The sequence below is a fragment of the Melanerpes formicivorus genome, unplaced genomic scaffold (genome assembly GCF_026170545.1).
Source record: "Melanerpes formicivorus ecotype bairdi unplaced genomic scaffold, bMelFor1.0.p_v2 SCAF_79, whole genome shotgun sequence".
NCBI classification, from domain to species: domain Eukaryota; kingdom Metazoa; phylum Chordata; class Aves; order Piciformes; family Picidae; genus Melanerpes; species Melanerpes formicivorus.
The window spans coordinates 52,006-64,991 of NW_027142431.1; the positions used below are offsets into that span (position 1 = coordinate 52,006).

At 51.3% G+C, this 12,986-nt stretch overlaps 1 protein-coding gene across 1 annotated transcript in view; it reads left to right on the plus strand.

Annotated features, from left to right (window-relative positions):
* Positions 1–12,986, plus strand: part of TMEM67 (transmembrane protein 67) — a 49,085-nt gene that overhangs the window by 8,714 nt on the left and 27,385 nt on the right. Inside the window, 6 exon segments of the mRNA XM_068164328.1 lie at positions 72–146; positions 2,077–2,139; positions 6,521–6,675; positions 6,796–6,904; positions 7,665–7,751; positions 12,316–12,381. Coding sequence (XP_068020429.1) covers positions 72–146; positions 2,077–2,139; positions 6,521–6,675; positions 6,796–6,904; positions 7,665–7,751; positions 12,316–12,381 — 555 coding nt within the window.

Sequence of the window (12,986 nt, forward strand, 5' to 3'; positions counted from 1 at the left end):
CAAGAAAAGCTGTGCTGAGGAGTGGTCCCATTGCCTTTATTTTCATCTGTGTGTGTGTTTCTTTGTTTCAGACTGGGGGATTATGTTTCAGTGCTGGTGAAAGTTTACCCCTAAAAGGAGTTGCAACTGTTCGTTATGGACAGCTGGTAAGTGGTTTTAGTGTCAAACATCCTCATTAGGTATTTTGAGTAGGTATTTGAATTGCCTTTCCTGAAAAACTAGGCTGGGGGCTTGTTGTCTGAGCAAAGTGACTGCTCATAGTATAATAGTGTCAGTCAGGGTTGGAAGGGACCACAAGGATCATCCAGTTCCAACCCCCCTGCCATGGGCAGGGACACCCCACACTAGATCAGCCTGGCCACAGCCTCATCCAGCCTAGCCTTAAACACCTCCAGGGACAGGGCCCCAACCACCTCCCTGGACAACCCATTCCAGGGCTTCACCACTCTCATGGGGAAGAACTTCCTCCTCACCTCCAGGCTGAATCTCCCCACCTCCAGCTTCATTCCATTCCCCCTAGTCCTATCACTCCCTGAGATCCTGAGCAGTCCCTCCCCAGCCTTCTTGTAGCCCCCTTCAGATACTGGAAGGCCACAATGAGGTCACCTGGGAGCCTTCTCTTCTCCAGACTGAACAGCCCCAACTCCTTCAGTTTGTCCTCACAGGAGAGGTGCTCCAGCCCTCTGCTCATCCTCCTGGCCCTTCTCTGGACACCTTCCAGCACCTCCAGATCCTTCTTGCAATAGGGGCTCCAGAACTGGACACAGTACTCCAGGTGGGGTCTCCCCAGAGCTGAGCAGAGGGGGACAGTCACCTCCCTTGCCCTGCTGGCCACACTTCTCCTGCTGCAGCCCAGGATCTGATTGGCTTTCTGGGCTGCAAGTGCACACTGAGAGCTCCTGGTGAGCTTCTCCTCCCCCAGCACCCCCAAGTCTCTCTCCTCAGGGCTGCTTTCCAGCCAGTCCCTGCCCAGCCTGGATTTGTGCCTGGGATTGCCTCCACCCAGCTGCAGGACCCTGCCCTTGGTCTTGTTGAACCTGCTGAGGTTGGCTTGTGCCCACCTCTCCAGCCTGTCCAGGTCCCTCTGGATGGATCCCTTCCCTCCAGCTGTCTGCTGCACCACACAGCTTGGTGCCATCAGCAAACTTGCTGAGGGTGCACTCAGTGCCACTGTCCATGGCACCCACAAAGATGTTGAACAAGCCTGGTCCCAGGAGTGATCCCTGAGGGACTCTGCTTGTCCCTGGCCTCCCCTGGGACATGGACCCATGGACAGCCACTCTTTGACCATCAAGCCAGTTCTGTATCCATCCAGTGGTCACCCATCACACCCATGTGTCACCAGCCTGGAGACCAGGATGTGGTGTGGGGCAGTGTCGAAGGCTTTGCTCAGGCCCAGGGAAACGACATCAGTTGCACTAACAAGTGTAGGAGTGCAGACATGGAGACCAGGCAAGCTTTATTCTCATGGAACGTGCAGAGGAAATGTCATGCCCTGTTGGAAACTTAAATGGGGAAGTAATTTAGTATCCATACAAGTAGCATGTGGTCTATACTGAGTCCCATTCTGGTGCCCCCAGCAGAAGAGGGACACAGAGCTGTTGGAGTGAGGCCAGAGGAGGCCACAAAGATGATCCAAGGGCTGGAGCAGCTCTGCTGTGAGGATAGGCTGAGGGAGCTGGGGGTGTTCAGCCTGGAGAAGAGAAAACTCTGGGGGGACCTTAGTGCTGCCTTCCAATAGCTGAAGGGATCCTCCAGGAAGGCTGCAGAGGGACTTTTCATGTGGGTGTCTAGAGACAGGACAAGGGGGAATGGTTTGAAGCTGAGGGAGAGCAGGGTGAGACTGGAGCTGAGGAAGGAGTTCTTCAGTCTGAGGGTGGTGAGACTCTGGACTAGGTTGCCCAGAGTGGTTGTGGATGCTCTTATTAATTGTGTTTTGAACTGAAACATTTACAAAGGACAGGAAGCTCTTAGGAAAAAATCAGTAGCACCTTTTAGGTGACGGAGTTTTCCAGAGTGTTGGGTTGTGGATAAATTGTGTGGAACAAAGAGAGTGAAGCATTTCCTTGTTTACAGGGTTTAACACTGACCTCAGCCTGGTTCCTGCAAAACCTGCAGTCCTCAGCCTCTGCCTGTTGGGTGAGTTTCATAAGTGCCTGCAGTTTGCTTTTCTTTTAGAGGTGATGCTCTGTATGAAAGCCTGGCACTTTCATTGTTGGAATTGAGCTTGATTGTTATAAAGAGTCTTATTTTGAGATGACAGTATCTAAGGAAGAAAGGAATGCACAGGAAGTTTAGAAAGAGTTGATCTTGGTGCAAACCTCCAGGCTTAGAATCTTCACAAGATGGATGGTGTTAGAGAAAGCCTCCTGCAGGGGTCAGTTGGTATGTGAACTGTTCATGAGTGTATCCAGTAAGGAATCACTCAGAACATCAGCATTTGCCATATTCGGTGTTCACTGGCAGCTGGGCTTTATCCTTCTGTTTGCCTTTCAGTTACTCACTTTGTTTTGTTTTCAGCACTGCTTAGGCCACACCTTGAGTCCTGTGTCCAGTTCTGGATTCCTCAATTCAAGAGAGTTGTTGAGTTGCTCAAATGTGTCCAGAGAAGGGCAACAAAGCTGGGGAGGGGTCTGGAGCACAGCCCTGTGAGGAGAGGCTGAGGGAGCTGGGGTTGCTTAGCCTGGAGAAGAGGAGGCTCAGGGGAGACCTTCTTGCTCTCTCCAACTCCCTGAAGGGAGGTTGTAGCCAGGTGGGGGTTGGTCTCTTCTGCCAGGCACCCAGCACCAGAACAAGAGGACACAGTCTCAAGCTGTGCCAGGGGAGGTTTAGGCTGGAGGTGAGGAGAAAGTTCTTCACTGAGAGAGAGATTGGCCATTGGAATGTGCTGCCCAGGGAGGTGGTGGAGTCACCATCCCTGGAAGTGTTTAGGAAGAGCCTGACTGAGGCACTTGGTGCCATGGTTTAGTTGATTAGATGGTATTGGGTGATAGGATGGACTGGATGATCTCAAAGGTCTTTTCCAACCTGTTTAATTCTGTTGACTCTGACCATGTGAGAGAAACCCAGCACTGCAAAGAGACCCTGTGTTCTCTGAGGCTAACCACAGAACCATCCTTTTTTGCTTTGCTTTACTCATGCAAGTGTTATTTACCATTTTGTTGCTCTGGGTGGCAGTAACTCTGTGTGGAAGAGTGGCTGCCACAACAGGATCATGCTCTGCTGCTTTTTTGCCAGCTCTATCATCAGACATCCTCATTTCCCTTCCATATTCCTCTTCTCCAAGTCAGACCTTACCTTTTTAAGCCCAGTTTTTTCTCCCCATCTGTCACAACCCAAAGGGCTACCTGGCCTAGAGGTGTGTGAAAAACTTCACAGTGGATTTTCAGGTAATACAGCAGCACACAAGGTCTTTATTTCCTACCTTTCTTTCTGAGAGGTTACTACAAGTGGCTGTTAGTAAAATGAGTGTATTTATGATTAACAAAGAAAGTATCTGTGTATTCCACTGCTAGCAGCAACCAGTAGCAGCAGCCAGCATGTACTGCAATACTACAAGCTACCCCCACACTATCACTAGTAAAGCAACAATTACAATCAAGGTAGTACCAGTACAGTGCTCACCAGTAGTGGGGCCTCAAAATCAACTCTTGTTGAAGTCTCACTTTGAAGCTGATCCATGCTAGGGAGTCTGGAGTCAGCTAGGTGTCACAGCAATGCTCTGATGAGCCTAGGAGAGCTCATAGAAAAGTTTGTGCAGAAGTAGTTTTCTGTGTGTGTATGAGAGAGGGAAACAGTCAGGGACACAAGGTGGCATGGGGCAGCACCACCTGCAGCAGCCAATATCTCTTATGCTGAATAGAATAGAATAGAATAGAATAGAATAGAATAGAATAGAATAGAATAGAATAGAATAGAATAGAATTAACCAGGTTAGAAAAGACCTCAGAGATCATCAAGTCCAACCTATCACCCATCACCATCTAATCAACTAAACCATGGCACCAAGTGCCTCAGCCAGGCTCCTCCTCAACACCTCCAGTGATGGTGACTCCACCACCTCCCTGGGCAGCACATTCCAAAGGCAATCTCTCTTTCTGGGAAGAATTTCTTCCTAACACCCAGCCTAAACCTCCCCTGGCATAGCTTGAGACTGTGTCCTCTGGTTCTGGTGCTGGGTGCCTGGGAGAAGAGACCAACCCCCACCTGGCTACAACCTCCCTTCAGGGAGTTGGAGAGAGCAAGAAGGTCTCCCCTGAGCCTCCTCTTCTGCAGGCTAAGCAACCCCAGCTCCCTCAGCCTCTCCTCACAGGGCTGTGCTCCAGACCCCTCCCCAGCTTTGTTGCCCTTCTCTGGACACCTTCCAGCATCTCAGCATCTTTCCTAAACTGAGGGGCCCAGAACTGGACACAGGACTCAAGGTGTGGCCTAACCAGTGCTGAGCACAGGGCACAATGACTTCCCTGCTCCTGCTGGCCACACTGCTCCTGATGCAGGCCAGGATGCCATTGGCCTTCTTGGCCACCTGGGCACACTGCAGGCTCATGTTCAGCTGATGTCAATCATCACGCCAAGGTCCCTTTCTGCCTGGCTGCTCTCCAGCCACTCTGACCCCAGCCTGTAGCTCTGCATGGGGTTGTGGTGGCCAAAGAGCAGCACCCAGCACTTGGACTTGTTGAATGCCATCCTGTTGGACTCTGCCCATCTGTCCAGCCTGGCAAGGTCCCTCTGCAGAGCTCTCCTATCCTCTAACAGATCAACTCCTGCCCCCAGCTTGGTGTCATCTGCACATTTACTGATGCTGGACTCAATCCCCTCATCCAGATCATCAATATTGAACAGGATTGGGCCTAACACTGATACCTGGGGGACACCACTAGTGCCTGGCTGCCAGATTTGTGCATATTGATGCTGTCTCAGGATGTCTCTGGTGTTTATCTGCTGCAAATCTTGAGGATGTTTCTGGCTGCCAGGCCCAGCTGCCAACTGGCAGGTCCCAGGCTGGCAGGCATCTAGCAGACTTAGGCTCAGTATTTTCCCAGCAGCATCTCATGCACACAGCTCTGAGATGTATTCTCCTGCTTATCCCATTCTATTTTCTTTACAAACTGAGACTGTCATCATCCCTTCAATCAGTTTATCCGGTCTGTCTGTCTGTCTCAGCCTACTCAGCCCTTCAGAGGTGCTGCCTGAGCCTGCTGATCTGACCCCACCAAGGCGCTCGGTGGTGGCAGCTTAATCCTGCTGCAGTGATCCCTGCACACAGGTGCCAGGCATCACTTCTGCCTATCCTGGAGCAGTGGGCTGGTTTATCACCATAATTCAGCAGTGGTATAAATACAACCTAGTTTAGGAGCAACAGGATAGAAAAACACTGCAAATTGAGAAGAAGGTCTTTGTGCTCTGTGCAGCTGTACCTGGGATCACACAAGAAGAGAATTGTCAGGGTTGGGAGGGACCTCAAGGATCAGCCAGGTCCAACCCCCCTGCCATGGCCAGGGACACCTCACACTACAGCAGCTTGCTCACAGCCACAGCCAGCCTGGCTGCAAACACCTCCAGGCAGGAGGCTTCCACCACCTCCCTGGGCAACCTGTGCCAGGCTCTCACCACCCTCATGGGGAGCAACTTCTTCCTAACATCCAATCTCAATCTACCCATTTCTAGTTTTGTTCCATTGCCCCCAGTCCTGTCACTCCCTGACACCCTCAAAAGTCCCTCCCCAGCTTTCTTGGAGCCCACTTCAGATACTAGAAGGCCACAAGAAGGTCTCCTTGCAGCCTTCTCTTCTCCAGACTGCACACCCCCAACTCCCTCAGTCTGTCTCCATAGCAGAGCAGCTCCAGCCCTCTGCTCATCCCCATGGCCCTTCTCTGGACACCTTCGAGCACCTCCAGATCCTTCCTGTGCTAGGAAGGACACAGAGCTCCAGCTGTGGTCTCAGCAGAGTGGAGCAGAGGGGCAGAATCCCCTCCCTGGCCCTGCTGGCCACACTTCTCTTGCCACAGCCCAAGCTCTGCTTGGCTCTCTGGGCTGCAAGTGCTCACTGCTGGCTCCTGTTGAGCTTCTCCTCCCCCAGCACCCCCAAGGCCTTTTCTTCAGGGCTGCTCTCAAGCCAGTCCCTGCCCAGCCTATATCAGTGCTTGGGATTGCCCCAAGCCAACACTTGACAGTGTTAGATCTTTGATGCAGTCCCCTTTGTGCTGCAGCCTGAGTGCTCTTAAACATTTTGGTCCTTGCTTTGTTTTCTAAATGCTGGAGTTGGGATTTCTCTTGCCTCATTCCCCCTAGCTGAGGCAACTCAAATAAACTAGAGAAGGGAGAGCACTGATTTCACACTGCCAGCATATGGAACCAGAAAAACTAGGAGAAAATACTGGGATGCAATTACTTTAAAGTAAATGAGTTTAAAGTGAAAATGGGAGATGGCTTATTGGAGATAACATTCATCTGGTGACTGCCTTATCCCCAGGAGGGGTGAATCAATGCTCTTGTGTGTTCTTGTGTTTCTCCATTGCAGTCACACTCTAATCTGACAGCATGCCAAGCTCTTGGAAACATGTGTGTGATGAACATGAACTCCCTGAGCCCTTCAAGTGCTGATGCCTGTGGTTTGTTTCAGTATATTTATGTCAACACAGCAAGGTTAGGCATTGTTCATTCAGTAGCCTTCTGGTAAGTTGCCTTTCCCCTAGCTTTCAGGCTGTAGTAGTGTTTTATGGCAGTTCTTATTCTGGATGTTCTTGGATGCAAAGCATTCTGTTGCTGTAGAGGAAACGTTGTCATTGTTTGCAGGAGGCAGAGCCTGCCCTGGCTGTATTATGGTGATCAGCCAGGATTAGCATCCCAAGTGCTTGAGGCAAATCATTTCCCTGCAGTCTTCACTTTTAAAGGAACAGATAAGGTAGGTGTTGGCTAGCAGGCATAGAATCATAGAATGGCTTGTGTGGGAAGGCACCTTCAAAATCATCTAGTTCCAACCTCCTGCCCTGGGCAGGGACACCTCCCACCAGCCCAGGTTGCTCAAAGCTTCATCCAGTCTGGCCTTGAACACCTCCAGGAAGGGACATCCATGACCTTCCTCTGGGCAAGCAGTGCCAGTGTCTCTCCACCTTTACTGTAAAGACTTTTTTCCTAACATCCAGTCTCAATCTGCCCTCCTCAAGCTTCAATCCATCCCCTCTCATTCTGTCTCTACAAGCTCATGTCCAAAGTCCCTTCCTGGACAAGGACAGCACAAGGGGCAGTGGTGGAAGGTGAGGCATAGGCAGTTTCACATAAATATGAGGGGGAAATTTTTCCCTGTGAGGGTTCCAGAGCCCTGGAACAGGCTGCCCAGGGGCGTTGGGGAGTCTCCCTCTCTGGAGATATTCCAACCCCACCTGGATGTGTTCCTGTGTGATCTGCACTAGGTGCTCCTGCTCTGGCAGGGGGGTTGGACTGGGTGATCTGTTCAGGTCCCTTCCAGCCCATGAAATTCTGTGATTCTTCTAGACCTGAGTTACTGCTTCACTGGGACCAGCAAGAACCTGCAGGGAAGCAGACATTAGAAAGGGGCCATCATCACATGAAGCAGTTTTGGTTTCTTACAGATGTGGCTCTCCTAAAGATGCTGTCCACTTTCTGGCAGTTTCATTGTTTCTTTGTCTTCTTTTCATCATCAGGATGTAAAGCTGCAGTTCATTGCAGCCTCATTTGATGCAGCAGGGAACTTTCTTAAATGGCAAAGACTGGAAGGAGGCATCTTACAGGTATGTTTGATTTGCATTGTCTTTTCTCAATACCATAACATTCTGATTGCCTTTAGACAAGTCCAAGTGGCAGGTGCTGCACTTCAGCCACAGCAACCCCAGGCAGTGCTACAGGCTGGGGTCAGAGTGCCTGAGAGCTGCCAAACAGAGAGGGACCTGGGGGTAGTGGTGACAGCAGCTGAACACGAGCCAGCAGTGTGCCCAGCTGGCCAAGAAGGCCAATGGCATCCTGGCCTGCATCAGGAACAGTGTGGCCAGCAGGAGCAGGGAGGTCATTCTGCCCTGTGCTCAGCACCGGTTAGGCCACACCTTGAGTCCTGTGTCCAGTTCTGGGCCCCTCAGTTTAGGAAAGATGTTGAGTTGCTGGAAGGTGTCCAGAGAAGGGCAACAAAGCTGGGGAGGGGTCTGGAGCACAGCCCTGTGAGGAGAGGCTGAGGGAGCTGGGGTTGCTTAGCCTGGAGAAGAGGAGGCTCAGGGGAGACCTCATTGCTCTCTACAACTCCCTGAAGGGAGGTTATAAGCCAGGTGGATGTTGGTCTCTTCTCCCAGGCACCCAGCACCAGACCAAGAGGACACAGTCTCAAGCTGTGCCAGGGGAGGTTTAGGCTGGAGGTTAGGAAGGAATTTTTCCCAGCAAGAGAGATTGGCCATTGGAATGTGCTGCCCAGGGAGGTGGTGGAGTCACCATCCCTGGAGGTGTTTAGGAAGAGCCTGGCCGAGGCACTTGGTGCCATGGTTTAGTTGATGAGATGGTGTTGGGTGATGGGTTGGACTCCATGATCTCAAGGGTCTTTTCCAACCTGGTTAATGCTATGCTATGCTATGCTGTTTACAGGGGGCAGACCATTATGGGTATGAAATACACTATTTCCTGTGTCCACCCACTGGGCTGGACACTCTGGACACCAGAGGTGTATCTTGTGGGGCAGCAGCAGGAGGCACCCTGGCTAAACTGCCACAAGGTGGTAGTGAGATGATTGTTGACCTCTTCTCCCACCTAACAAGTGATAGGATGAGAGGAAATAGTGACAAGATGCACCTGGCTACAGACTCCCTTCAGAGAGTTGTAGAGAGCAAGAAGGTCTCCCCTGAGCCTCCTCTTCTCCAGGCTAAGCAACCCCAGCTCCCTCAGCCTCTCCTCACAGGGCTGTGCTCCAGACCCCTCCCCAGCTTTGTTGCCCTTCTCTGGACACCTTCCAGCTTCTCAACATCTTTCCTAAACTGAGGGGCCCAGAACTGGACACAGGACTCAAGGTGTGGCCTAACCAGTGCTGAGCACAGGGCAGAATGACCTCCCTGCTCCTGCTGGCCACACTGTTCCTGATGCAGATGAGATTCCACAACCTCTTTGGGCAGCCTGCTGCAGGGCTCTGGCAAGCTCACAGTGAAAAGGTTTTCCCTTCTGTTTCCATGGCACCTCCTCTGCTCCAGCTTGCCCCCAGTGCCCCTTGTCCTGTCACTGGACATCACTAGCAGCAGGGATTGGCAGCTGCAAAGCATTACAGAGCAGAATTTGTTTGGCAGTCCAGTGGTGATCTAGGCTCTGAGCAACTCCCTAGGCAGGCAACAAGAGGAACACTAGCAAGAACAATTGGGAATTGTCTGTCCCTTTCTCTGGGCTCTTCATCTCCCTCTTGCAGCATGTCACTTCAAATGCTGCAGCATCCACAGAGGAGCAGCTGACATTCAGCATTTAGAAGTGAGTGCTGTTTCTTTGGTTATTATCTGAGGATGAGCTGTCTGGCATCTGCCTCTCACAGTTTAAGGAAGAGTGGTGTCTGGGCTAGCAGCTGACTGAGGCAATTACTGTGCACAGGAAACTCTCTATTCTGACACAGATTTTAGGGTTCATTGGAACAGGTTAAGTCCCTAAATGCAGAGCTTGTGGTAGCTCTCAGCACTCAATGGGAGAGGAGCAGCTCTTCCATGCAAAGCCTCTTTTCATGTAATCACAGAACACTAGGGATTGGAAGGGACCTGTAGATGGTCCAACATCCCGGCCAAAGCAGGATCACCTAGGGCAGGCTGCACAGGAGCACACCCAGCTGGGTTTGGAAAGTCTCCAGAGAAGGAGTGGAGTGGAGTGGAGTGGAGTGGAGTGGAGTGGAGTGGAGTGGAGTGGAGTGGAGTGGAGTGGAATGGAATGGAATAGAATAGAATAGAATAGAATAGAATAGAATAGAATAGAATAGAATAGAATAGAATAGAATAGAATAGAATAGAATAGAATAGAATAGAATAGAATAGTAGAGTAGAATAGAATAGGAGTAGAGTAGAGTAGAGTAGAGTAGAGTAGAGTAGACCAGACCAGATCAGACCAGACCAGACCAGACCAGACCAGACCAGGCCGGAAAAGACCCTCCAGATCCTCAAGTCCAACCTAGTCTCCTCCAGAGAAGGAGACTCCACAACCTCTCTGGGCAACCTGCTGCAGTGCTCTGTGACCCTTACAGTGAAAAAGTTCTTCCTCATGTTCCCATGGAACCTCCTCTGCCCCAGCATGCAGCTGTTGCCCCCTGTCCTGTCCCTGGGTACCACCAAAAAGGGACCATCAGTGTTGTCCTGACATGCACCCCCTCAGATATTGATAGACATTGATCAGACCTCAGAGTCTCTCAGAAAAGAGACCTTTTGGAACTAGGGATTTTATTTGAAAGGTGCAGCATTGGCCTTGAGCACCAAGCCTGAGGGATCTGGAAGTTGTGCTTTCCTGGTGAAGAGTTTCACACTGCAGATCAGCCCTCAACTCTGCCAGTCAATCACAGTATCAGCACAGCACATGAGTGGTTGGAAGGGACCTCCAGGGGTCATCCAGTCCAACCCCCCTGCCAGAGCAGCATCACCCAGGGTAGTCTGCACAAGAAGGCATCCAGGTGGGGTTTGAATGTCTCCAGAGAAGGAGACTCCACAACCTCTCTGGGCAGCCTGCTCCAGGGCTCTGGTACTCTCACTGTAAAGAAGTTTCTTCTCATGTTGAGCTGAAACCTTCTGTGTTCAATGTTCTGTGTTGCTTCTTGTTTTATTCCTGTGCACCACCCTGAAGAGCTTGGCCCCCTCCACTTGACCCCCACCCCTCAGCTATTGATAGACATTGATCAGATCCCTCTCAGCCTTGTCTTCTCCAGACTAAACAGCCCCAGGGCTCTCAGCCTCTCTTCACAGGAGAGATGTTCAAGTCCCTCTGTTGGACTCTCTCCAGTAGATCCAGGGAGCCCAGAATTGGCCATAGTAGTCCAGGTGTGGTCTCAGCAGGGCATGCATCATGATGACAGTGCTGAAGCCATCTCAGTGCATAACTGCAGCAAATCCCAGAATTCCAGCTGCACACTAATGGAGTCATGGTGGCAAGAGACAGGCCCAGAGGAAATGGTTCCAAGCTGCACAGGGGGAGGTTCAGGCTGGATGTTAGGAAACATTTCTTCACTGAAAGGGTTACACTAAACCAGGTTGGAAGAGATCTTCAAGATCATCAAGTCCAACCTATCACCCAACACCACCCAACCAACTAACCCACGGCACCAAGCACTCTATCAAGTCTCCTCCTAAACACCTCCAGGGATTGTGACTCCACCACCTCCCTGGGCAGCACATTCCAATGGCCAATCTCTCTTTCTGTGTAGAACTTCCTCCTAACCTCCAGCCTAAACCTCCCCTGGCACAGCTGGAGACTGTGTCCTCTTGTTCTGGTGCTGGGTGCCTGGGAGAAGAGACCAACCCCCACCTGGCTACAACCTCCCTTCAGGGAGTTGGAGAGAGCAAGAAGGTCTCCCCTGAGCCTCCTCTTCTCCAGGCTATGCAACCCCAGCTCCCTCAGCCTCTCCTCACAGGGCTGTGCTCCAGACCCCTCCCCAGCTTTGTTGCCCTTCTCTGGACACCTTCCAGCAACTCAACATCTTTCCTAAACTGAGGGGCCCAGAACTGGACACAGGACTCAAGGTGTGGCCTAACCAGTGCTGAGCACAGGGCAGAATGACCTCCCTGCTCCTGCTGGCCACACTGTTCCTGATGCAGGCCAGGATGCCCTTGGCCTTCTTGGCCAGCTGGGCACACTGCTGGCTCATGTTCAGCCTACTATCAACCAGCACCCCCAGGTCCCTCTCTGCCTGGCTGCTCTCAGCCACTCTGACCCCAGCCTGTAGCACTGCATGGGGTTGCTGTGGCCGAAGTGCAGAACCTGGCACTTGGATGTGTTCAATCTCCTGCCCTTGGCCTCTGCCCATCTGTCCAGCCTGGCAAGGCCCCTCTTCAAAGCCTCTCTACCCTCCAGCAGAGCATGGTCTGCTCAGGGCAGTGCTGGAGTCACCATCCCTGGAGGTGTTTAAGCAGCCTGTAGACCTGGTGCTTAGAGACATGGTTTACTATTGACCATTTAGTGCTTGGACAGGATGATCTTGGAGGTCTCTTCCAAGCTGATCTATTCAGTGATTCTGTGGTATGAGTTCAACAGACAGTTGTGCTACCTCTTCTTAAACAACAGAAATGTGACCAACACATTAGCTGTAAATCTTTCATGTGAGAAACTGATCCCTTGGCATTAACCTCATTATATTTATGTTTTGTTCAGCTCTGTCCTGATACCCAAACTAGACTGGATGCAGCTTATGCATTTGGAACAACATACCAGCAAAGTGTAAGTAAGGGATAAAATGCTCTTCTGAATGGTGAATAAGGCTGGGGTTCAAGGCATCAGTAATTGACAACATACTGAAGGACCTCTGGGGTTTAGCCATGAGCTGCAGCATGGTCCTTCTTCCTTCTCATACTCTTCCTTATTTTAATTCTGTTTTATTATTGAATGCAATAAACCTGATGGGGGGGGTGGTTTGTTTGTGTAACTATACAAGAAAAAAATGGTTATGATGTAGGAATCATAGAATCCATAAGGTTGCAAAAGACCTCAGAGATCATCAGGTCCAAGCTGTCACCCAACACATCCTGACAGCTAAACCATGGCTCCCAGTGCCACATCCAGTCCCCTCTTGAACACCTCCAGGGATGGGGACTCCACCACCTCCCTGGGCAGCACTTTCCAGTGGCCAATCTCTCTTTCTGGGAAGAACTTTCTCCTCACCTCCAGCCTAAACCTCCCCTGGCACAGCTTGAGACTGTGTCCTCTTGTTCTGGTGCTGGGTGCCCGGGAGAAGAGACCAACCCCCTCCTGTCTACAACCTCCCTCCTGAGCCTCCTCTTCTCCAGGCTAAGCAACCCCAGCTCCCTCAGCCTCTCCTCACAGGG